Source organism: Gadus morhua, chromosome 4, assembly GCF_902167405.1.
Source record: "Gadus morhua chromosome 4, gadMor3.0, whole genome shotgun sequence".
NCBI lineage: Eukaryota > Metazoa > Chordata > Actinopteri > Gadiformes > Gadidae > Gadus > Gadus morhua.
The window spans coordinates 8666920-8693544 of NC_044051.1; the positions used below are offsets into that span (position 1 = coordinate 8666920).

General features: G+C 44.4%; 1 protein-coding gene and 1 non-coding gene across 9 annotated transcripts; one reads left to right on the forward strand and one right to left on the reverse strand.

The window, feature by feature from the left end:
* Nucleotides 1-2: 2 nt before the first annotated feature.
* mctp1b (multiple C2 domains, transmembrane 1b) lies at nt 3-26589 on the forward strand. 8 transcript variants are annotated; one of them, XM_030353934.1, is made up of 22 exons: nt 3-638; nt 9473-9593; nt 10088-10230; nt 10677-10756; nt 11013-11136; nt 11662-11709; nt 12592-12630; nt 13659-13826; nt 14979-15109; nt 17021-17207; nt 18240-18333; nt 18644-18746; nt 19376-19478; nt 20425-20526; nt 20656-20730; nt 21837-21956; nt 22600-22707; nt 22798-22845; nt 23380-23489; nt 23858-23967; nt 24598-24695; nt 25043-26589. In XM_030353934.1, exons 1-22 carry the CDS (start codon nt 90-92, stop codon nt 25112-25114), a joined length of 2733 nt encoding a protein of 910 aa, XP_030209794.1. In that variant the 5' UTR covers nt 3-89; the 3' UTR covers nt 25115-26589. The 8 variants fall into 8 exon arrangements, with proteins under 8 accessions (XP_030209794.1, XP_030209795.1, XP_030209797.1 ...); XM_030353935.1 differs by having other exon boundaries at nt 13662-13826; XM_030353940.1 differs by lacking the exon at nt 3-638 and adding an exon at nt 5231-5326.
* Nucleotides 20859-20930, reverse strand: trnat-cgu (transfer RNA threonine (anticodon CGU)). The gene has a single exon. It is a non-coding gene; the product is annotated as a tRNA-Thr (tRNA).
* Nucleotides 26590-26625: the final 36 nt, after the last annotated feature.

Sequence of the window (26625 nt, forward strand, 5' to 3'; positions counted from 1 at the left end):
TTCCGGGTGCAAAACAGTCATGTAACTGAACCGTGGGATAATAAAACCTATTCTGAATCCGATATTCCTCCCCCCGCGCGTGTGGCAGCATGGACTCGCTCGCACAGACCCGGCTGCTGCACGACGCGCGGAGCGACATGGAGAGAGCAGAGGAGGAGAAACACGCAAACGAGAGGTTGTCCCACCAAAACACAATATGGAAACAGTTCCAGGCGAAAGCCAAGCCTCTTCTCAGCCCTAAAGTTGGCATCAAGGACCACGGCTCCAAGAGGGAACGAGCGATGTGGGCATTCAGAAAGAAGAAAAGTGGGGACCACTATGATCTGGACAGAGGCATGTCATGCTCCCAGCCGGACCTCGTGTTCTCCCCTGCGGACGGGGACGCGAGAGACCCGCGGCTCTGCGGCAAAATCGAGCTCAACTCCGGCCAACTCTGCGCTACCGAGGAAAGGTTGCAAGCGGCCGCGAAAGAATCCTGCGCAGGCAGCGGCTCCCATAGCCCATGGAAGCCCGGTAGGGTTCGGCCGTGCGAGCCTTCCCATCACAAGAGCTCCTCTCTGGGCTCGGCGTGTCTGGAGAGGCTGATCGAGGCGTCGGTCAGCAGCGGAGGTGAAGCGCTGTCGACGCGGAAGGCGCGGGTGAGTGAGCAAGAAAGAGACAAGATCACGAGCCCTGGTAAAAAAAGCATCAAAGCGCATTGACCGCGTTTTCTGTGCACGCGCGCGGTGTGAGCTGCCATGGATGATATTTATCTTTCGTTCTGTTTTTCGGTGTGAATTTCCAACTATTACGAGGATAAGCAGGGCGCGCACGCACCCAACAGGCGTGCAGACACGCGAAGTGCTGACGATCAGAAAAATAAGATACAGGGTCGCACACACTCACTCGCTGCCTTGGTTTCGACAGCGTCTCGACATACACGCATACATACTTCGTCATCTTCAGGATGTTCGAGTATTTCACTGCGAATGAACAAATATTTGTTGAGAATAGTTTGAAAAAATACAGAATCATTAGCAGCGTCCTGGGTAGTGGAACCGATTTTCTGCATTTGTTGATCGAGTACACACATGAGCCTGTGCCTTCCCAGAGTAACAATTCGACACGCGTATCTGTTGATCCAAAGTGGTACTCAAACACACCGCCGATTCCTTTGAAGTCTAACCCGCGTTTTCTAATCTCCACCCATTCCTGAACGTGACTCACACTGAGGGCGAAACACAGAGGGAGAGAAGTAAAGGTAGAGGGAGAGGTGGAGATAAGGGATGGGTAAGGGGGGTATTGGGACGGTGGTCTTTATTTTAAGTTCAGCTTTCAGTAAATTTATAACAATTTATGCTTCACCAACCATATCCTTCAAACGTGCATTATTCATTGAATCGGAAGTTGATTGATTTGGTAAGCTAACATGAGCCTGTTAATACATTTAAAGGTGCAGTATGTAGAAGGAGGGAGGTGGTACATTGTACCACCTCCCTCCTTCTACATACTTCCACTATGTACCTTCCACTATACAAGGTACATAGTGGAACGAACTCGGCATAAATGGAAGATAATATTCATTAGTAGGCTATGTTTTAATTGGTTCATAATCCCATGAAAATGAGAATCGTTACGTTGTCGTTACCTTATGGCGCTTTTCCACCCGTGGGAACGCTTCAGACCCAGCACGCCTCAGCCTGGTAGTGAAGTTGGGGTATAGCCCAGCTCAGGCCCGGCTCGCGTTTCCACAGCCGACAGTACCCTTATGGTAGGGCGGGGTTTCAGCCGGACGGCGACAGCCGCGGCAGCTACGTAAGCATTGTGCTCTCATAGCAGCGCGACACAGTGTAGCCTGCTAATAAATCCAAGGTAAAAGAAGAACGCGCACAATGAACAAAGAGCAACAATGAAGGACGTCCAAGGAGGACGGCAAACTTTTGCACGACATTTTCTTCAATAAAAAGTGTGTGTAGCTCGAACTTGCCGGCACCCTTCCAGGCGTCTCAGTACCCCAACGGAGGAGTACTGCTAGACGAGTACGGCTCAATACGGCTCAGTCCGGATCACGCCCACTTTTGGCGGTGGAAACACGACCCGTGCCGCACCTTTGCAGACTGAACCGACCAGCACCCTTTGGTGGACATACGCCATTAGAATAATCCCTTTATTACATAGGGAGAGGGTACTTCCGTGGAGGCCGCCATATTGCCATGTTTCTAGGGTAGCCCAGGAGGGACAAGGATGTCTTTTTGTGCTGAGAGTTCTAGGAATGAGGGGGATGGGTTCTCCCCACGGCTATGACCCATTTGTGGTACTTTTCGAGTACCGTCGTTGCTGTGTAAAAGCGTGATAATAAGCCATGTCATGTGTATCGAATGCACCCCATCACAAAAGTCCCCTTAAGATGGACACCACCAGGCGAAAGAAAACCTAGGAGGCCAGAAACCACCTGGGCAGGACTGTGACACAAAGAGCTGGAACAGATGAACCTATCATGGGCAGAGGCCCAACATGATGCCAGCGACCCAATGAGTACACACATGATGGGTGTGCGCATTCTTTAATACATCCTTGTTCGTTTCTGAGGGCGTTTCCCTGTTTGATAACTAAAAGTCACTCACTTTTAGTAAAAAAAGTTAGTTTCCAAAACATAACGGTTGCGATACAACTGCACAGTCTTGCGCAACTATTGCAGTGCAAGACAACATTGTCCTGCAGCGCAGGCCGCTATCGATGTGACGATCAGCACGCTTAACAGATAGGGCCTAAAAATTTTTTTTGTTTGGTTCCGGTTTCCGACCGACCCTGTCAATTTATGTGCGACCAAAAATTATTTTATGAGCTTTATAAAAAAAAAAAAAGAAAAAAAAAATATATTTTTTTTTTTTTTTTGATGCAAACTATAATTACGTTCTGGTACAGCACCTCTTCATTCTGTACAAGGATGAGCGAATTTTCTCGTTTTTAAATGAAAACAACCTACCTATCATTCGCTGCTGCTGGAAAAAATAAAATAAAAAAATAAAATAAATTCCCTACCTACCCATGACCTCAACTGACCACCAACAGGAACCAAACTTTTTTTTTTTTTAGGCCTAGGGCTAATCCGTTTTGGTGGTTCCCCAATACGGATGTGAGAAGCAGTATACGTGTAGAGAAACGTAAAAAGAATAAAAGGCTGTTGCAACTGCTCTCCGTGATGCAACCTCACCTCGAGTAGCCTCTGTCACTGGACCTCAGAGCTCTATTAAAAATGAGCAAAAGATTGTCATGCAAAATCGTGCAGTAAAACCGACCGGTGTAGAAAGCCACCTTTTCCAACGCTCGACTGACTCGTTTTGGGTATGCAAATGAACGACAAGCAGGGCGGCCCTACTGCTGCTGTTCTGGGAGTAATGATAGAGGCTTTTAGGCACAGTGGACATAGTCGGCGTTGAACCTGCGCGGTGTCATGTTGCCACTGCTATTCACCTCCACTCCTGCCGGCTGAGTGGGAGGAGCGGGGGGGGGGGCTTTTTCATCACGTTTCCCCCCCGTTTAGGTCTGCTTTTCTGCCCCTGGAGCCACAGTGTTGTGTCATAAAACTAGTGAAGGCATGTCTGGGTGAATGTATAGTGTTCCACGGGATTTTCTGGAAAACAGGTGGAATGCGATGCCAGGATACAATGGGCTGGAGACTGCCTGTGTGTGTGTGTATGTGTGTGTTTTGTGTGTTTGAGTGTTTGTGCGTGGGTGTGTGCGTGTGATTGCAAGTGTGTTTGTGTTTGTGTGTCTGTGTGTGTTTTACGAGGCATTTTAATATGGACCATGAATGAGAATGCGAAGCTGTTGTCCGGTAACCAGAGCTGTTCCCCCATTGGTGTAGTGGACAACAATCCCACACATCCTCCCTGATACTGAACACCAATCACAACCAAACAACGTCTACCTTCCCCTCTAAGTAGCTCTCTCAAAAATAGCCATGTTTTACCACCTGGTGTCATGTTATCAAGCCGTTAACCTGAGGTTTGAGCCCCTGAACACACGCTACATGGGAACGTCCTTATCTTACGATGTAACCCGGTGATGATTAACTTAAAGGAGGCCCCTTAAAGCCCCTATGTCGACCCTGAGCACCTTACTGCCATTATCCAACTACATAACTCCTTGAAGATTGAAAAATAACGTCAAACAGCCTTGAAAAGCTGTGTTTGTTTGTTTGTTTGTTTGTTTTGTCAGTTAGTCTGTCTGTCTGTCTGTCTGTCTGTGTGTAATTTATAACATGTATATTGCAAAAGCTGACAATATATCCTCAAAAGTTAAGTTAAGCATTCTGGTCAAAACCGGTTGGCTATTGCAAATCCTAAATATGGTGGTGATCAGAATAGATTTAGTCATCCGTTTATTTTACAGTCAATACGAGACAAATCATCACGAGCTGATGATTTGTGCGTGGTTTGTTCCGTCAATATCCTGGTGAGTGTTGTTATTGGCTCCAGCATCTGCATGGCCGTGTTTATAGGAAAGCACCCACACACCTTGCACACACCCCTGGCCTTCATGCTTGTCTCTTACCTACCTCTCTCTTTACCTGTCTCTCTTTACCTGTCTCTTTCTTGTACCAGTCTCTCCTTAACTGTCTCTCTTCGCCTGTCTTTCTTCACCTGTCTCTCTTTTCCTGTCTCTTTCTTGCATCATTCTCTCCTTTCCTGTCTCTCTCTTCGCCTGTCTTTCTTTACCTTACTCTCTTTCCCGCATTTGTCTGTACCTCTCTATCCCGTCTCTCCCTTCACCTGTCTCTCTCCTCACCTGTCTAACTTCTTACTCACCTCTGTGCTCGCCTGTCTCCCTATTGAACCTGTCTCTCTTTCTTTCCTATCTCTCTCCCTCTACCTTGAGCAGTGGTAGGAGGGAGGCTTTCAGATGAAGCTGTGGTGGTGTTATGTCTGAATTGGGGAGGGCTTATCATTGGGTCCAGGCCAGGACTCATAAAAACAGTGGATAAAAAGGAGAGAAACACAAGGATTTTTCAGACCTCTGACTCTTTGGGGTTGACGGATAAATGGTGAGGTTTCTGTCTTCTATTCACCTCTCTTTCAACAGCTTCTCATTACCAAGTCCCAGTAATAACCATGCCCCAACCCCCCTTCACCAGCCATCCTCTCTCCCCAAACTCTACTATCCTCTCCTGAACTCTGCTCTCCTCCTTCCTAGGGTTGTACTCCTAAGTCCTCCTGTGTATATATAGTTTGCCGTGGCGTGTCGTGGCTGTAACACCTGACTGTAGTCGCTGAGTCTCTGCAGACATTTCAGGGATTATTCAGAGTTCTTCTTCCTGGTCTCCATGTGTGGTCGTCCGCTATGTGTGAGTTCTCTCTCTCTCTCTCTCTCTCTCTCTCTCTCTCTCTCTCTCTCTCTCTCTCTCTCTCTCTCTCTCTCTCTCTCTCTCTCTCTCTCTCTCTCTCTCTCTCTCTCTCTCTCTTTCTCTCTCTCTCTCTTTCTTTTATGGAGATCTTGTCTCCAGGCTTTCTGTAGCTAACGTTTTTGTTCTAGAGCCAGAAATATTGGCATGAGAATACGTTAGAACATATAGAAGTTACTGTGTTGTTGCTACTGTGTGCTGGAGTGCGTGTACGTTGTCTTATAGGTTGTTGTCACAACTGATTGTAGAGAGGTATACAAATATTTGCATAATTTTCCAGATGGAAATAGATACTGGCTAGCTTTTACTTTGCATCTGTGTTACCTCTCGGTTCCCTCTGTACTTTTAGGTGTGATATTTAACAAATCCATGGTCTAATGTTCCCTTGAGTTTGAATCGTGTACTGATGAAGCATCTTCTTACTACCCGAAATAACCATCACTTTGAGCCTGTGTTTAAGGCATACTTAGCCTATTTTAGTTTAGCTTAGCTTACCTTATCAGCGACAACCATGCTAATGTGGGAAAAAGCTTATTTAAGGTACGTCCACGCGACAGCAATCTTAATGTTAAACGAGTGCGCCTTCGTCTATGTCTTCGTCTAATTTGATTTACGTTATCCCAACCTTAACTATGTCCGTAGTTTAATGCTGAATCCAACTCTTTCTAACTTAAAAATTAGGCTGACACAAACTGTTAGGAAACCCTGTATACCATGCTGAGGTTGAGGGTTGCTGTCAGACCTGGCAACAATCCTTGCGGTGACAATCAACTGACTCACTGTTGCCAAGTTACTGTCAGCAGATTGAAAGACACTATTGATCTCTTAAAACCTTTAAAAGCATACAAATGAAGGGGCAGAAGGAGTGATAGGGAGGTGGGATCTCAAAGTGCATGTAAACACAACCATAACGTGCTATAGATACACCTAAACCAGCTATCACTATGGCTGATTGGATTGGACCTGATCCACTGATGGCCTCAGCCTCAACCTTTGCTTCCTGATTTAGCGCCTCTGTAAGTCTGCAATAGGGCCTTAAGCAGCTTCAAGACTATGACAGAACCTTTGGATGCTATTTTTAAAATCGCCTTATTTAACATTGCCAATTAAGCCAGCCGAGCACGCATAGACACTGGGACGATTAATGATTTTCATTCATTTAGATTTATCATGTCTCTATTTTTATTGCCCCTTAAAGGGACACTGTGTAAAAATTACTCCCATCTAGTGGTACAATTGTATATTGCATTCAAACTAATAGTGCTCGCTTGTTCAAAAACTACGGTGGGCAGTATGTGCCAAGAAGCTGTGTCATGACATCCAATACTACCTCATCAAGTCATTCGAGTGATGATGAGGTTCGTTATTTCAAAAAATGTCAAACTGCATTGAATCATTAGTGTAAGCTCATGATGTATGAGTAATACTCTTCGAGCAAGATAGTGAATTATTTCAGTCATCATTCACGCTGGCTCAGAGTGAAAACGCGTTTGCATTTCCTGTACTACGTAGTGCTTTTTGCCCCTCTCTGCCGTTCATAGACCGGAAGAACATGGAAGCCTCCATGAAGCTTACCCGTCCTATGTAACTACATATTAATTATTCTTCGCTCAGGAGGATAAGTGAGATTTTTGGCAGAGATAATTTTACATCAATGAGCACTTATTTATGAATGAATACGTTGATTGATGAGGTAATAAATGACTTAAAATATTACACAGTGTCCCTTTAAAGCTAGGGTAGGACATTTACTTGTTGTTCACATTTTTCTTTTAATAAACAATCCAATCATATCCAACAAAAGTGATGCCTCCAGTGAAAAAAGTTGCATAGTGCAGGTTGAGGGAACCTGTTTAGTCAAATTATGGATTTATTCAAAGCTTGAAAACTTCATACAAAGTCAACAAACAATGACAGTAAATTGTGAAACAACAGATATACTACTAATAGGTTCCTTTCAGAAAATAACTAATTATAACAAATCTCAGAAAATAACAAACATCCTGTTTCATATCCGTTTTATAGTAATCCCTGTGTCAAGGAGGTCCTTTGACTACTGGAACTAGCGAGGAAATATGACGTCAAAGTCTGCTGTAACACACCTGGTGGAGCAGGTGTGCCCTTCAAGGCCACACCTTTTAATAAATACGGACACTCTTATTACAAAGATGCAGCGGATTGTCTGTGCGTCTGTAGGGAAATGCGAGTTGAAAGTATCCACACGTTGTTGTTGACACTGAGGCTGAGTGGTTGATATTGCTTCTGGCTGTTTTGACCGGCTATTGATTTTCCTACCGGTCTTGTCTGAATGCTTTATGTCTAATGTCGGTTAGCCACCAAGGGGGATGCACTGAGGTAGAGGAATATTGCTTACCATTATAAATACATAGGTCGTAAACCCTGAAATATTGTTGGAATGTTTTTGTATTACTGTCGCAAAAATAATACTGCACTAAATCATTCGTTATGATTGTGTGTGTTTTGCACCAGGGTTTTCACTGGCTTATGGTGTAGAGCAATTGTATGATATTTCTACTTTGAGATGTGATGCTCTCAATCATATGAATGGATGAATGTAAAAACAATCTCACCTTTATATCTTATACAAAACCACTTTATAACAAATGGATCTAACAAGCTTTATAATCGATAACATAAAGATAAAGCGTGTGTGTGTGTCTGTGTTCCTGCCACAGAGCAAAGAAGGAACATAATATTTTACGGGGAAAGTAAGGAACAGGGTTGTCACGGTATTCCCTTTTTCTAATTGCTTTAATGAAATATCTCAGCTATTTTTACGTTGCGTCCAAACGATGTGTTCACAACAGCGGCGTGGTCCTATAACGTGAGTTCCGATATTGCTGCATATTGCGAAACCCCTGTTGCAGAGAGCTAAGGTGCAACTTCTTGCAGCTTGCAGAAGCACGCTTCTCAGTGAGGGGAGAAGCTACTCTATCTAACTTCCTGTCAGTAGTGTCCCGGGGGATGGTTAATGCCGTTGATTTAGAAAGTGGTGTTCAAAGCTGGGAACCAGAAGTGGTTTGAGCCCATGAAGAGAGGCAGCGCTCATCAGCTCGTCAGTAGGGTCATATACTGCAAACAGTACCGGGACTTGAACTGGGACTATTTCAGTGATAGAGTTGGCTAAATGTTTGGCATTCGGAAGGTAAGGCAGACTTCTACTATGCTGATTCAGAGGTGGCTTGACCCAATACTGTATTGTAAAAGTGAAGCTTTCCTGGTTGGTATGCTGATGAATTGATCCAGTGCAAGGCAGGAAATGCATGCAGAAAACAAAAATAAATAAATATATATGCACACTTCTCTCTTATTTTCTCTCTCTTATCTTCCTATTCGGGCTCCTCGGACACTTTTACTATAACGCTACGGTGTGGGGCTGTGGAAAGCTCCGTCTTGGCAGTGATTGATGTCAGCGTCTGAGAGAGAGTTAGGCTTCTCTGAACCATTATGGGAATCCATGCATCCACACACACACACCATAGCCTTACTATTTATAGTAAATCGTTATTATGATGCTTATACACTATGACGGCACAAGTTTAAAAAAAAAAATCTGGGGAGGAACGGTGGCTCACCAGGTAGAGAGCGTACCATTAAGGCTCAGTCCTTACCGCAGCGATCCAGGTTCGATTCCTGCCTGTGGTCCTTTGCAAAAATATATCTTTCACAAAGTTGATGCAGGTCGTGAAGGATAGCACGCCCCCATCCATCCTAGAACTCTCACAAAATGGATTACTATAAATCTATAATGTTTAAATTCAAGCTGGAGCAGGGGGTTCACTCACACGTTAAGTGACGTCCTTTGGAGCTGACTGGAGAGCGAAAATGAAATCCACAAACCAAGTCAACGGGAACTCCAGAAAATACATATTTATTAGTTCCAAAAAGCACGACTGGGAGAGAAGAAAATGTAATCGGGGGGAAACAAAACCCCACAAACACAAAAGAACGTAACAACAACCAACGTGGGCTTCGCTCTATGTGTATGTGTGACTATGTAATATGATAAACTGTGTGCGTGTGTGTGTGTTCCCTAATGCTTATGTCTTCCCTTTTAATTAACTGCAGGCCATGGGTGCGTCTGCTCCATTAGCGGCTAACCCCGACCAAGAGGCTCCCAGCCCGGGGATGCATACGCTAGACGTTGAGCTGAGGAGAGGACACAACCTGGCAGCGAGAGACAGAGGAGGTGAGGGCACCCAGAACAAAGGGTGATTCCACTGGTCGGCCAAGTGTTTGCTCCAACTGTGTTGGTTGTTACGTGCTCGCACGCTAATATGCAATCACAATCTTACTCGTCTGGGCTAGAGGAGGTGAAAGCTAGGGTAGGGATTTATCTCAGAAGCGTTTTTATATCTGTTGACATTCTCTTTGCATCTCGACAGAAGATCTGGTAACTGTGCCGCCGAGCCTGACTGTCTACCTACCTGTCTGTCCTACATCCCTGTCTGTCTACCTACCGGGATACCTGCGCACACTCTGCCAGTGCACTGATTTGTGCTTGCTTGAAGTCTCCCACAAGGCTAGGCAGACCTAGTGCTAAAGCTAGCAGGCTAGTCGTGTGTTTTTGGGGGCGCGCCCTTTGAGGGAGGCCTGAGGGAAGGGGTGGGGTTATTGTTATTTTTTTTCCCTATTTGTTGTTTTTTGTTGTTGTTTCTAATAGCTGCATGGTTCCTTCCTTAGGTACAAGCGACCCCTACGTAAAGTTCAAGCTGAGTGGTAAGGAGGTGTTCAGGAGCAAAATCATCAACAAAAACCTGAACCCCGTGTGGGACGAGAGGACCACTCTGATACTGGACGGTCTGAGCGAGCCTTTGTATATCAAGGTAACGCCACAGCGTTTACCTTCCTGACACAACACAACACAACTCACAGCCTACCGTCTGACACAGTTTAGAACAAACTGCTGCATACCTGTCATTTTCTTCTCCTTTTGTGTAAAGTGTGTAGTGTACATGCTCTGCGTGCTTTGTTCACACACACATTTTGTTCTGTTTTCTTGTGGTTGTTGTGTCACCGCAACAATTTTGACTTTTTTTGTGTGCTGAAGGTGTTTGACTTTGTTGTTTTGCTGTGTTGAAGGTGTTAGATTGTGATGTTTTATTGTGTTGAAGAGGTTAGACTATGACTTTGTTGCTTTCAAGGGGTTGGACTATGATGTATTTATTGTGTTGAAGGTGTTAGACTATGATGTTTTTCTGTGTTAAAGATGTTAAACTATGACTTTGTTGCTTTCAAGGGGTTTGACTATGAAGTCTTTATTGTGTTGCAGGTGTTTGACTATGACTTTGGCCTCCAAGATGACTTCATGGGCTCTGCATATCTCCCTCTGGACTCTCTGGAGCAGCAGAGGTACCTTCTGTCTTCCTCCTCTCGGGCTCGTAGGGTCAAGGGTCATCCCTGAGGATTCTCAACATGGGGTTTCATCACTCATATCGGGACCCCGAGATTGTTATCTTGATATTGTAATCTTGATGTTGTTATCTTGATGTTGTTGCCTTAATGTTGTTGTCTCGATGTTGTTATCTTGATGTTATCTTGATGTTGTTGTCTTGATGTCTGTGTTGTTATCTTGATGTCTGTGTTGTGGTCTGTGTTGTGGTGACAGAACAGTAGTGGTGACCCTGGAGCTGAAGGACTCCCACTACCCAGACCAGGACCTGGGTTCCCTGGAGCTGTCCGTCACCCTGGGTCCTAAAGACAGCCCTGTGGAAGAGCCCAAAGACTGCAAGGTAAAAAGACCCCCCCTCCCCTCTCTCTCTCTCTCGCACTCGCTCTCGCTCTAGCTCTCGCTCTCACTCTCTTCACCGTTCTATTTCTGATTTCTTCTTCCTTAGTCTGAAACACACTGTCCCCAAGACAATTTATACTGGCCCTGGCACAACGTTATATTTATAAGCTCCATAGGATTGAAATTTTATAATGAAAAAGTATTATTTTTATATCACATTTGAGTTGTATGTTTTTACTGTTCAATGTGACTTTTTACTGGCCCCTGGCAATCGGTTGAACCCTGTTCCCCCTCTCTCTCAACACAATTACTTTACAGTGCTTTATTTGTGTGGGAACACAGTAGAACCTGGCATATCAATAACAATCATAACGAAAACTCTCCTCTTTCGTCCCTAACATTACTAACTTGTTTACAGACCCGACTAAACAAATTACTCCCCACAGCGTAACAGCGTGAAGTGTTGTATAGGTTGATTATGAGATTGTTTAAAGGTTGTGACATGATGATGCCTAAACCTTTAAAGCAGCCCAAGGATCTTCCAAGCTATCGATGGAAGCTGTATTTAAACAGAGTGAGTTGTCGATGGTGTTAGTATTAGCGTTAGCATAGCATGGGTTAGCACTCCCTTGGACCCTGTGACCCTGTTCCTGTATCTATTCATTTGACATCTAATTTTTAATGTAGTATTATGGTAAACATAATTATCATCGGTATCCGTGTTGCGCAGACATAATACAATCAATATTATTGGAAAGCTTTCCTTGTTGGTATCCTCAACGGTTTCCCATTAGGAATGTGACTTCAGGTACTCAATGAAGTACTTATTAAGCTCAACATCAAACCCCTATGGACACTTTCCATAATGGAGGATCCATTATGTGTCTGAAGGGTTTCGTTTGAATGACTTTGAATGTCTTTCCATTCTGTATCCTGTAGCCACAGGAAAACAATAGGATGGTGAAAGTGGGGAAGGGAGTATTCCTATCGTTTTCCGTGGTAACTTGATTATAAAACAATGATCAATGCCTCAATATTTGGTTACAAAGAGATGTTATTGTGATGGTACGTCTACTCAGGCATGGATAGAGAAATCACTTTTTTAAATATATGTTTGATGGTCCATTCGGGATAGGGCAGTGGGTTTGGAGAACAGATGGAAAGACATGTAGCATAGGAGTACTGGTTGGAATCAAACCTGTGACATTTTATAGAGTATTGACTACAGGGATAGCTCACTAGCTGGTCGAGACACTGAGCCGCCCAGAGAAAGAACATTTAGGGGCTAAATTCCGGTGAATAAATAATTCACAAATGAACTTATAAAAAATTCATTCTGAGTTAATATGCTGTCCTGCATCATGAATTTTTACGCTTTTAATTTGAAGGAGAGCTCAGCAGTCATAGGTTCAGTTGAATTCCTGCAATATATAATATCCTATGTATCTATATCCAGACCATGCTGCTCAGAAGGTCTTGGAAACGGTCCACAAAGGTAAATAACTAATTTTTAAGTGGAACACATCCTAATATTAATATTTAATCGCAAACTTGTCCTTCATCGTTGCAGTGCATTGTACCTTGATGGTCCGTTTTGATCAAAAAAAATTCTGTCTTGTTTGCTGCTGTGCTGTGTTGTCGCTTCTTGTGTCGGTCATTTTTGCGTGTTTTGTTGTGTTTGTCGTCTACCACTCGTTACCAACGTCTCCCCTTGTGTTCGCACACTCAACGCGTGTGTTCCTGTGCTCTGTGGGCTGTGGGCTGTGATCTGTGATCTGTGATCGTGTGAGTGATCCTGGTGGATGTGCACCCAGAGTGAGATAGGACGGATCATGAATAAGTGATGGCTTTGATACATGGTGTGAGTCTCCAGACACGCAAATCCTCTAGTCTAGTGTTAGCTTCGATACGATTTTTGACCATTAGACCCTCCCTGTGTGCATGCACTCTATATCCACCCTGTACCCCCATCAGTCCTGCCTGTTCCCCCAACCACCAGAAGATACCTTATCCTGTGGCTTTAAATATTTATTAAATATTTACTTTCTGTTTGGATCAATGTATTTTTTGTTTGCTATATTAAACTTATAGTAACTTTCCAATAGTTGAAAGGTCATAAGCAATTAAATCGTGTGTGTGTGTGTGTGTTTGTGTGTGTGTTTGTGTGTGTTTGTGTACGTGTATGCGTGTGTGTGTGTGTGTGTGTGTGTATATGTGCGTGTGTCTTTCTGTCTGTGCTTATGTGCCTGTGTGAGTGTGTGTGCGTGGGTGTGTTTGTGTTTCTGTGCGTGTGTGTGCGTGTGTGTGTGTGTGTGTATCTGTATGTGTGCCTCTGCGTGTGAGTGTATGTCTGTATGTCTGCGTCTGTGTGTGTGTGTGTGTGTGTGTGTGTGTGTGTGTGTGTGTGTGTGTGTGTGTGTGTGTTTGTGTATCTGTGCGTGTGTTTGTGTATCTGTGCGTGTGTGTGTGTGTGTGTGTGTGTGTGTGTGTGTGTGTGTGTGTGTGCATGTGTGTGTGTCACAGCAGCAGCAGTCCATGCGTCTCTCGGAGGTCCACCGGAAGTCCCAGCTGTGGCGGGGCATCGTCAGCATCGCCCTGATCGAGGGTCGCGACCTCATCCCCATGGACCCCAACGGCCTGAGCGACCCCTACGTCAAGTTCCGCCTGGGCTCCCAGAAGTACCGCAGCAAGGTGCCTCGCCCCTGGGCTCCTCAGCACTGCCGTTCACCATCCAGCCACCAGGCAGACACTTCCATCCACCTGAAGTGAACTAAGATGCGTGTTGTTGAGGAGCAGGTAGGGGTTAGGTGGGGGGGTTCTTGCTCAGACATCGGGAACTGAACCCACCACAACCTTCCGGCTTGGATTCAAACCACGCCAACCCACTACCGGAATAAGCTGGCCATCCATGGGTATCGCGAGTATGTGTGTGCGATATGTGTGTGTGTGTGTGTGGTGGGCCACCAGTTTTGCAGGTAGAGCAGGTCCTCAGGGGGTTGCTGGTTTGGATTCTCAGGGTGTCTTGCTAAGTAGGGAGGTTTCCCAGAGGAGCATGTACGACCGCTTAAATGTCTCCACAGGTCGCTCTGTGTGAAGAAGAAGATTTAACTATGACTCGAAAGAAATGTGGTCGTGAACGGTTTGATTAATGCCAGACCGTTGAAGCACTTTGTGACAACAGATGTAAGATAGCAACCAGTATTGAGATATATCTTGCATACATCCCCATGGGGGAATTTCCAGTCTCTGCATTTAACCCTGCGAGGACCATTTGGCTGCCAGGGAACCAACTCCGGTGCCTTGGTTATGGGCAGGTCAAGAGTGTTGTCCCTCATGATTTCTGGTGTGGGGGATACCTATGTGTACACAAAACAATGTAACTCCACGTAGTAATGAGTAGAAAGGCCTCCTGGTGGTAGAGGATGGCATTGAACCCTAATTTCTGTGACCAATACTACTGGTCCTTTACCAGACACTTTTTATCAAAGCAACTATCATTACATTCAGATGCATGTCCTTAAGGTATCTTTCCATATTTAGTTCATATTATGCCTCATAGCATGATTGCCTTAGTCATATCTTAAGGTTCATCTTGTATTTAGCGTCAAAAAAGTCACATAGATGACTTAGGCAGATAGTGATTATGAAATGTTCAAAGCACTCTGATTGTCTTAGGCTAAAGCCATTGGGGCAAAGTGAATCAGCAGTGTTAGGAGAATAGAGTTAGATTAAATTTCACAATTTTGCCAAAATATGACTTGGCAATTATGCTACGAGGCTAACGATATTGTGGTGGTAATATTATGAGGTGATATTAACTGCACTCTGTTTACCCATCCGCAGACCATTTCCAAGACACTGAGCCCTCAGTGGAGGGAGCAGTTCGACCTGCACCTCTACGAGGAGACCGCGGGGGTGCTGGAGATCTCCGTGTGGGACAAGGACACCGGCAGGCGAGACGACTTCATCGGACGGTCAGTTCCCTCGCTCTGCCGTGGAGCCATCTGGTTCAGCTGCCCTGATCGTCGCATGCAAAAGCTGTCTGGTACCTCTGGCGACAGAAACGAACAAGCAGGGCTTTGCCTAAATGCGAGTACTTCACACAGTTCTATCGAGATTTGGAGTTCAATAGCCTCCTGCGTCACATGCCTGCCATTGGCCCAACATCATTCACGGCTGCTCAATTTGTCCATAAAGACAGGCACATGCAGAATATAGTCAGAGAGGCTAAGTGGGCCATTCACAGGCTAGGCTGCAGCTGAGGCCCCTGGCAGGGAGGTAGAGATCTAAGGCTTGCCGACTATTTGATGGGGGAGTACAATTCGGGTTAGGCCAGCTAGCCCCCTAGCTGACCTAACCTGATATGGGGGGTGGGGGGATGTAGGGATCCCACGTGTTAACGATTTAAGAAAAATAGCTGGTCACTGCTGAGACCAAACTCACCCCCGCCATTCCCCGAATCCACTCTCAGTTTCTCTCCCATTAGTTCTAACTGACTTTTGCTGGGTGCGGGCCGCAAGGCTAATGGCTCTCGCAACTTTTCCCAGGACAAGCCAGGGCCCAGTTTGTCGGTAGCTTTCTAGATTAGTATCTTGATGGGAATAATAGAAAAGGAATGGTTACCTGCTAAGAAGGAGGCATCCAACCGATTCTGTAATTCTATTAAATTTAGTATCCGTTCCCCATCAGCCACAGGCTGTCCGGGAAACATTAGCAGAAAGAAATTGTACCACACTAAATTTAGCTTTCTTAAAAATCTGGTGTTTGGCAGGATAGACGTTTTTAATCAATGATTTTATTGTCAGGCACAATCTGGATTTTTTGCTAAGCTGGTAAAAAGAAATATAAGTTTAAAGCTGCAGGTGGCGAAAGTCACTGGTCACTGTGGTGGATGAAATGTGATATACAAATAAACTTGCCTTGCCTCGCCTTTCAATTTATAATGTCTAAAACGGGATCATTACAAGACATTGACCTAACCCAATCATTAAATATTTAAAAGTATATACAGTTTCAAAGTCACATCACTATTAATTAAAAGAGAGAAGTAGCTTGTGTCCTCTAACACTACAAGGTAACAATCTTTCATATTCGGAGAATTAATTACACCGTTAACAACTGGCACTGATAGATTCGCTGTTGAGTTTCGCAGATTCGCTCAACAAAAAAAAGACAAATATAACACTACAGATGTAGTTTTGTGGCACAGCCACCAGTGGGCGCCAGAACATTGCTATTGAGCACTATCTCCCTTATGACATCGAATCATGTACAGCACTGCGGTCAACTCACCTTCTCACAACTGTCATCACTGACGAATTTCCTGCACAGACCTTTGTGTAGCCACCACCCATCCATTCTCACTTTCGATGACATTGACTGTGCTTTTGAAATGCAATAGACCATACTGAACAGTGCAGAAATCTTCGAAAACAGCTTTGGGTTGCATGTTATGCAGGTGGACTGGTCGGATATTTATTTTGCCTCAAATTAGATTTCGGTTTCAGTTTTTTGCCTGGTTGTGCAGTCTTCATTGTATTCGATTGTGTCATCTTGTATTACTATTTCCATGAAAAACGATATTTACCCTATTCAAACCAAATTATTGTGACTCTATCTCATTCTAAAAAACGATTTGGCGCTCCCACTACATCACCCAAATTCCTCAAAACAGATTTCAGAGAGAGGAAGAGACAGTGTGTGTATGTGTGAGTGAGGAAGATAGTGATGAAGTGAGAGAAAAATGAAGAGAGGAAGTAACATACTTCGAAACACTTCAATCACTCGTCACTCTCAGCACACACACACACACACGCTCAAACACAAAGCTCCAGCCCTCTAGTGTGTGTGTGTGTGTGTGTGTGTGGGCGCCTCCCTCTCTCCAGGTGCCAGCTGGATCTGTCCACGCTGGCCCCGGAGCGCACCCACCGCCTGGAGCTGTCCCTGGAGAACGTCCCCGGGTCGCTGGTGCTCCTGGTCACCCTGACCGCCTCGCTGCACGTCTCCATCGCCGAGATGTCTGTCACACCACTGGACGACCCCCAGGAGCGCGCCCACATCGCCCAGCACTACGTACGTTCCGGGTGGTCGTACGCGTCCGTGGGCACGCACACTTTCATGTCTCCCAATAGAACTAGGACTTGGGTTTACTGGAAGACAATAGGCCTTATGTATGTCGTGACGTTCCTGACATGATGATGTCATGACATTTGACATGATGTAATTTTATGCGTAGCACAATGATTTCATGACATACCTGACATGATCTCTTGTCCCACGTGACATGATGATTTCATGACTTACCTGACATGAGGATTTCATGAGATACGTGACATGATGACATCACAACTTACGTGACACGCCGATGTCATGACACACGTGACGCGATGACGTCATTACATACGTGACACAATGACTTCATGAGATTACATGACATGATGTCGTCATGAGATACGCGACGTAATGGTGACATGATGATGTCAAATGTCAAATGACATTCCCATGAGATACGAGACATGACGACGACATGACGTACATGACATGATAGTGTCATGACTTTATATGACGTTACATGACGATGTCATGAGCTACTACCATGACGATGTCATGACATACCTGACGTGACACCACAGTCGGAGGGAAAAAACAGTTTTTGCATGGTTCACTGAGAGAGACAGAGATTGGAGTCTCTGAACACTGCAGGGATCCCTTCGTCAATAAAACATGATCGATTTAATTTGGAATTACAACTCGACGCAACTCGAGCCCTGGTTGAAACACTATCAACGGCATGGGGGCCCCCTGTCGTTTCAACCAGGTGACCACGGTGTGGGGTTATCCACACCCTTACCACCCAGTGGTAAGGGTGCTGAACACCCAGCCCAAAGGTTATGGGTTCGTTATGTCCTCAGTCTGAAGGCATCCGTGAGCAAGCAGCCCTCCCCCCCCCCCCCCCCCCCCCCCCCCCCCCCCAACGGCTCAACCAATGGCAAGGATCTTGTGTTTGAATGGAGAACCACATATATCAGAGATGTCGGATTAGAACAAAACCGGTAAATTGAAAGAGGAAGTGAGCTGAAATGTGTTGTGTGAACCGTATTCCAGGGCTTTCTGAGGTCCTTCTCCAACATGCGGGACGTTGGGATCGTGATGATCAAAGTCATACGAGCTGAAGGACTGATGGCTGCTGATGTGACAGGTACACAGGCACACTCGCTGACGAATGCATACGAAAACACGCGCACGTATTACACGCACGCACACACTCACACACGCACGGTGGCACATAGAAATGGGCACGCAAACACCCCCACACACACACATTTACACATGCACGCACACACACACACACAAGTTAATCTATTAATATAAACTGGTGATCCCTATGAAAGACTTTAACAGTATTAATATGAATTGGTGTTCCCTAGGGGAGACTCTAACAGTATTAATATGAATTGGTTTTCCCTAGGGAACGCTTAACATAACTAATCTGAACTGGTGTTCCCCAGGGAAGAGCGACCCGTTCTGTGTGGTGGAGCTGAACAATGACCGACTTCAGACGCACACCGTTTACAAAAACCTCAACCCTGAGTGGAACAAGGTCTTCACCTTGTGAGTCCCATTTTTGGTGTTTATTCTCCTCTACAAGAAATCCATAGTGTTTTCAGGTTTCTGGTTATTATTTGTTGTAAAATTGCATTTGAGCGATGCAACTACTGTGTGGTATTTAACCCTTTAAAGTTACTTACCTGTTCAGAGTCCACCTCGACTCTGCATAGCCACCCTCCCCCTTCTTGCCACCATTGTACACTGTATTGTATTGTGTTGTATTGTATTGTATTGTATTATAGTACTCAACTGTGTCGCAACTGTAGCAGCTGCTATCATTGCTGTAACACGGGGAATTGGTTAGCCTAGCGATTGTTGTACTTGCACTTGGTTCTATGAAAATCCTTTCTGTGCCGACAGCGATATATTGTTGCACTTCTTAAGACAAATGTACTTATTGTAAGTCGCTTTGGATAAAAGCGTCTGCTAAATGCCCCAAATGTAAATGTAAATTTACCATCCGCATGCACTTACTATTACTACAGCAAACACAAAACTATGGCTAGTCCCAAATAACATAACACAACTAGCAGATTGTAACATCTGATACTTCTATATTTGCACGTATCACAAACATTAAGTAGCTTGAACATCATTCTAAAGTAGGACCTCTGCTCCGTCCTTGCTGCCAGTAACGTGAAGGACATCCACGCGGTCCTGGAGGTCACCGTTCTGGACGAGGACCGCGACCGGAGCGCCGACTTCCTGGGAAAAGTATCCATCCCCTTGTTATACGTGAGTTTGTTTTGGATGCTTTGGATCGATGAGTACTTTATTGATCCCCAGGGGATATTCAAAGTCACAGTAGATTGCACATAACACAGCATACACATACAACATAAACAGAACAAAGAATACATATATATATATATATATATATATATATATATATATATATATATATATATATATCTCCACATGGATCTGCACGGACCACCGGAGCTGCCATCGCTGCGACCCGACCCCGGATAAGCGGTTTGAAGATGAGGATGAGGATCCGCCACGGACAATATGGACGCTAAAAAATATATGCTACGGTTCTCTTGGAGAATGTGTGTCATGATGGTAGTGCAAATAAGTGTGCACAGGCAGCAGTGCAGGGGTTACATTTAGAAGCCAGCATTAAATATGGACAATAAAAGGGTATAATGTGAGCATATTAATCATTTAAAAAGTATAGAGGTGCAAGGATATAGTCTAAAGAAATCCAGTATTAAATATGGAATCAGTAATAATGTAAACAGTTCTTTGAGTTTGTACTTTCTATTTTGTATTTTGTCTTCTCATATATTTTTTTTATTTTTGCCCCCTCCCCTTGAAATCGAGATTGTCGATCTCAAGGGGTTATCCTTCAAATAAAATTGTAAAGCTAATAATTCCATTCATTTTAATGAAATTAAGAAAAATAAAAAGGTAAGCAATAATAAACAATGAAACAAAATTATGACACAAGTGGCCAGTTACAATTAAGTAATATTTAGAAATAAAGAAAAACACAAATGAAAAGAAACTGTCCAACACTTGCTTTACCCAATGTGATCTTCAACACCGTGAGTCTCGCCATGCTTCTGCTCTTAGTAAATCCACCAATTATGCTAATCATGCTAACCAAGCTAATGATAATTAGCATTCATGCTAATGCTAACCATGTGTTCTACATTCTTCGGGGCTTTTGCATCAGGTCCGTAACGGCGTGCAGAGGGGGTATGTACTCAAGAATAAACACCTGACTGGACCCAAGAAGGGCGTTGTTTACCTTGAGATCGATGTGATCTTCAATACTGTGAGTCTCCCCTTGCTTCTGCTCTTACTCAATCCACCGATCTTCTCAGACTTCATAATAATTACAATGAATTATAATTCCGTTTTCATTCAAATTCTTCAACATATGTTATCTGTCCTCTTCCCTCAGGTCAAAGCTGCCCTAAAGACGATAGTTCCTGCAGAAAACAAGTATATCGAAGAGGATCCAAAAGTTTCGAAATATGTATGTTCCTATTGTGATAATGTAACATTTATGCGATCAATTTTACCTGACAGATATCAGGCATGTTTTGTTTGTGTCAGAGTGTAAAGAGAATGTACTTCACACTGAAAGTACACTTGGACCTCGAAAGGCGTGAATGGGGTTTGAACCCATGATCTTCTGTTTACGAGACAGACGCCTTACCACTTGGCCACCACGCCGTGTAGAAATGCGTTCACCTAGACTCATAATAACCACACCGTTCTACCCCGCCTACTTATTGCATGTTGTTCGTCCTGTAAGCTTATTATTTATGGTTAGACGTCGAGGCAACGCAATTACCACACAGCCGTGAAAATGTTTTGGTTCTTCGCCGGGTTTTCGATAGCGGTCCAATCTCAACCCTTGTTGCTGCGTCGCCTCGACGCAAGGTTACATTTTTTGGGAGGCGCACGTCAGGCCCTTGCGGTGGACGCAAGGAGGTTCCACGAGGACGTAATGGGTCCGTAAACCCCCTTGCGTTGCGTCGACGTGGAACCATAAACCATCCCGAACGCACCAAAATGCCTCGTTTCCACCGAGCGGTGCGGTTCGGTTCGCTGCTGCTCGGTGTTGTACAGCTCGGTTACGCTAAATCTGGTTCGCGTTTCAACCGCCGACAGTAACCTTATGATAGGATGGGGATTAAGCCGGATGGCGATAGTCGCGGCGGCTACATAAGCATCGTGACATCATAGCAGCGGAGGAGCGGTTCAGCGCGCTTATTTTGGGACCCTGCCCGAAACCAAACCGAACCGCACCGCTCGTTTGAAACTAGGCATAAACGTACACACTGATTGGACATAATACACTTAGTTGTGTAGCATCTTATTCTAGATGTCTTCGTTGTATACGGGAATGGAATTCTAGCGATTGTTAGTGCTTTGCACTTGGTTCTATTAACATCCTTACTCTAGCAACAATGATATATTGTTTCACCTTCTTTTGATAAATGTACTTATTTTCCCTAAATATAAATGTAAAAGCAGTAATTTTTTTATGTAAAATCTTCCCTCACTGAACGTGAATTTGATGATGAATAAGCAAACTAAAGACAGGGTTGACGTTTGTGGTTGATGTGTGCTCAGCTGCTTCAGCAGAACTTCAACCGGGTGAAGAGGTGCATCATGGTCCTAATCAACATCGGCTCCTACATTAACAGCTGCTTCGAATGGGAGTCTGCCCAGAGGAGCATCTTGTCCTTCCTGGTAAGCACACACGCACCAAACACACATACACACACGGTCACACACACACACACTCACGGTCGTACACAAACACTAGGGCACACGCACAATGTCCTAATATCTGACTGTGTGTGTGTTTATTTTGGTATCATTTGTGATTATTATATCAGATCTATTTACAAATGGGAGTGCAGAGTTGTGTGTCTCAGATTGTGTACTGAGATTTGTGCATGTTCAAAGGTATCGCAAATGTCTATTCAGACTATGAGACTTAATCAGTCTTGTAAATGTGTACAAACATAGTTCTGCAAACGTGTCGACACATCTGTAAATAAGTACATAGACGTTAATAGCTGCAACGCCGTTTTACTTTTACAACGAAAACAGAAGTGATGTTATCACTTCCTCCGGCCCCTTTATTGGCTGTCGTTCACACATGTTGTTTGTCTGCACTTCGGGCCGTGCCAGAGATCTGTGGTTGTGTAGATAAAAGGCAGCCTGCGATGACGTGGTCGGCCCTGCATCGGCACAGCTGCAACCGCACCTCTGCCCAGAAGTGACGCTTTAAAGCACGGCACAGCCATGGCTGTGCGACCGCACGTACAGAGAGTTTGATGGTATCTGACTCTGTTTGTGTGTGTGTGTTTGTCATTGCGTCATCCAGGTGTTCGTGCTGGTGGTGTGGAACTTTGAGCTGTATATGCTCCCTCTGTCGTTGTTAATGCTGCTGGTGTGGAACTACATCTTCTGCTTGAGGGAAACGACAGACACCGTCAGTATAGTGTGTGTGTGTGTGTTCGTGTTTATTTGTGTGTGTTTTTGCATGTTGGATCATAATGAAAGAAATTTGTTCTATTTGCAGTCAATGGAGGCCATGTTTGACTGGGAAGAAGAGGAGGAAGAGGAGAAGGTAACCAGTGGATTGAAATCATCAGCACGTTATGTCCTCATGTCACAACATAAGTGACATGACGTCGTCATGTCGTGACATAAGCAAAACGACATCATGTCACGACAACTGGACGTCATGTCGTCACAGCTTGCGTGAAATAATGTCGTCATCGTGGCGCACAAGACACGCTATCACAACGTGCACGACAAAACATGCCGTGACATGCCTGCTATGACATCATCGTGACACGAAACGTGACGTGACATCACCGTGTCGTGACGTCACCATGTCGTGACGCCACCATGTCGTGACACCACCGTGTCGTGACGTAACCGTGTCGTGACACCACCGTGTCGTGACGTAACCGTGTCGTGACGCAACCGTGTCGTGACGCCACCGTGTCGTGACGCCACCGTGTCGTGACGCCACCGTGTCGTGACGCCACCGTGTCGTGACGTCACCGTGTCGTGACGCCACCGTGTCGTGACACCACCATGTCATGACATCACCATGTCGTGACATCGTCGTGTCGCACGTGTCCTCCGCCCTCAGGACTGTGAGCGTAAGGGATTCCTGGACAAACTGTACGCCATCCAGGACGTGTTCCTGAGCGTGCAGACCGCCCTGGACGAGGTGGCCTCCTACGGAGAGAGAATCAAGAAGTGGGTATCGCCCGCGCCCGGGACGGGGTCCGCTCCCTTTGGAGTTGATTTCAAAAGTCACCCGTCTGCTTTTTTGTTGTATATTTCGGATTCAGAAATGACATATTGACTATTAATCATGAAGTATATGGGAAATACTTTTGCTATTTTTTGTATTTATTATTATTTTACTTTCAATGGGTTTCTCCGAAACCCATCTGGATTATTCTTTTGTCATATATTTTGAATGCTTTGACCCATCACTTAACTATGAATTATGCTTGAGCGTTGGGTGCTCATGCATCTGTGTTATGTTTTGGGTATAATTCTTTGGTGGGCACTCCTAGCAGGCTCATGGACAGTAACCCCATGACCCGTCCTCCCTGCAGCACGGCGAACTGGACCGTGCCCTTCCTCAGCTGGCTGGCCGTCACCGTCCTGTGCGTGGCCATGGTCCTCCTCTACTTCCTGCCCCTCCGCTACCTCGTCCTGGCCTGGGGTAAGAGCTCATCCCCATCGTGATCAGAAAAGCTTATAAGGCCGTGGGGACCGACGTTAACATCTGGAAGACACGGAAGTCACCGCAACACTCGCCTCCCTGAAACGTCCTCCCGATCTGGATCGCTCCGTGTAACCATGACAACCGGGAACCCTGACAACCGGGTACGCGTCGATTGGCGCCCGGAAGGCTCTATCCGGCTGAAGCCTAATGACTCTGCGGCTCTAGCTTTCTTAAAAGATTAAAGGGTATGGGTGATTAAAACATCATGGCCGTCTCTCCTGGCTTCACCAGAACATGACTTTGGCTTAGCGATTCGGCTGAAAAGACAAATGCAAGCAACGGCTTGAATTCAAGCACTTTGGTCTTTTGGAATCAACGCTGGAATCAAGTTGTCCTGACAACTTGACATGACATCGTATTGTCACGGCACATGTGAAACGATGTCTTCATGACACACACACGACACAAATCATTTTATGTCATGACATGACGTTAAATGACATCCTGATGCGATGACATACCTGCTATGACATCGTTATAAAATGAATGATAGTATGGGTGACGGCAGTATGGGTGATTTAAGCACAGGGGTCGATTTACGTGTTGACTTTATGACTTTACCCCTAGGTGTGAACAAATTCACTAAGAAGTTGCGGAACCCATACTTGATTGACAACAACGAGCTGGTGGACTTCCTCTCCAGAGTTCCGTCCGATGTCCAAGTGGTATGTTTGTGTTTGTGTGGGTGTTTGTTTGTGTGTGTTTGTGTGTTTGTGTGTGTGAGTGGGACATTTCTAATTTGCATGGTGTTATGTGTCAAGTTAATTCCAGTTAAAGTGATTTCTTGTGCAAGTGTGCAATTGTGTGTGTGTGTGTGTGTGTGTGTGTGTGTGTTTTTGTGTGTGTGTGTGTGTGTGTGTGTGTGTGTGTGTGTGTGTGTGTGTGTGTGTGTGTGTGTGTGTTTTTTCATATGAATGAGGGATAGAGACAAAGATAGAAAGAGAGAGAGTGAGAGAGAGACAGTGAGAGTGAAATATAACCCTTGTGTCTATGTGCTTTGTATGTTGTGCAGGTCCAGTATCGGGAGCTGAAAGTAGATCCTGGACAGAGTCCGAACAAAAGGAAAAGAACCAACCCAGGCTAGCTGTGAACACACTAGCCATGAATGTATGAAACTCTGTAAATAATATTTATTTTTTTAGTTTTGTTTTTACTTTTTTGAGCAATTTGCTTGTTTTTCGTTTTATTTTGAAGAACTGCACCTTTTTTTTTTTCAAGCTCACCTTTAAGAAAAGCTGTCCTTTAACTCATGAGAGTGACTGTATGTATTGAAGATCATTGTGGAATAGTTGTCAAATATCAAGAAGAATGCCTAGAAAGCATGTGTGTTGTTGATTATTGTTATTATTAATCAAATAATATACTGTCTACATTAGTTTGCAAGCACATAGTTCATTGAGGAAATGGAATGATTGATAGAATGATTGACACATGCCATGCAATGATTACCCCGTTGCACAATACAATATGTGGAGTTGAAATAAGGGCAAGAATACCTATGGTACTGTAAAAATGAATGTTGTTTACAATAGTGTAATAATATGTTTACAACAAAGGTTGATCTATGGAAGAAAAAGCCTGATCTGACACAAAGCCATCTGTAGGTCATTCTGATATTTACGTTAAAAAGGTTTTACCCCAAGGTGTGACTTAATTTAGCACGCTTAATATAAATATTCCTGAATCTAAAGGCTCATCCAACACCACGTAGTAAGCAACCTTTCAATTTCTACATAATCTGTTTATTTTGTTAATGCAATTATAAACGATATTTCTATGCACTTTAGCTGAATATCTACTCTGTTAGTCTCAATGTTACGCATGTACTGACGTCTTCCTTCACATATGGCTGCCTCGGTAAGCCTATGGCGTGTACATATTTCAGCGGAGAGAATGGACCCTATCCGCAGGTCACCAACAGCAGGGAAAAGCAACTTCCTGTTCCTGTGATTTATAACATTAGGTTGGTTTTATTTCATGTCCGTTGCCACACCAACACGGTGTGTGTATATTAACCAGACTAGGTGTGGCTATACTTGAGTACCGCCATACCGAATTGGAACATGCCCATAATTGAGGTTATGAGCTACACCTGTGTTTTTTCTTACGGCGAAAAAGGGCCTGGTTCTTGCATGATGTGCACGCTGAAATGTAACCGGTTGTGGTCTGTGCGTGTCTGTGAACCTACTGTATATCCAAGTGCATTTATCTGCTAAAGGCTAAACAAGTTTTCGTCTCTGTGTCTCTGAACTGTCTGAATGCATGTGAATTCAGAAAAAAGATAACTCAAACAAACTGTTTCACCAACAGTACTACAATGAACGACATTGAAACGGTCCTAACATTTATCTTGAAAAGATTCTTTACTTATTTGATTTATTGGGGTTATTTTTGGTTCCTTGTTTATATTATAATTATTATTTTTTGTTTTCCATATTTGATATGATTGTTTTATTACGAAAATGGTATGCAACCAGATTAACTTTCTTGTAATGTATAGGACATCCATTTGTATACAAGTGCACATTGGTCTATAAAATATATTTATACCCAGATCAACATTGTTGACTGTGTTTGATTGAGCTTGTGTGTTGT

Excerpts from the sequence above, each read along its gene's own strand:
- mctp1b (XM_030353934.1), top strand. The coding sequence starts at position 90 with ATGGACTCGCTCGCACAGACCCGGCTGCTGCACGACGCGCGGAGCGAC. Across the intron at positions 21,957-22,599 it reads GGAGCATCTTGTCCTTCCTG|GTGTTCGTGCTGGTGGTGTG; the intron begins GTAAGCACACAC and ends TGCGTCATCCAG. Across the intron at positions 23,968-24,597 it reads CTACCTCGTCCTGGCCTGGG|GTGTGAACAAATTCACTAAG; the intron begins GTAAGAGCTCAT and ends CTTTACCCCTAG.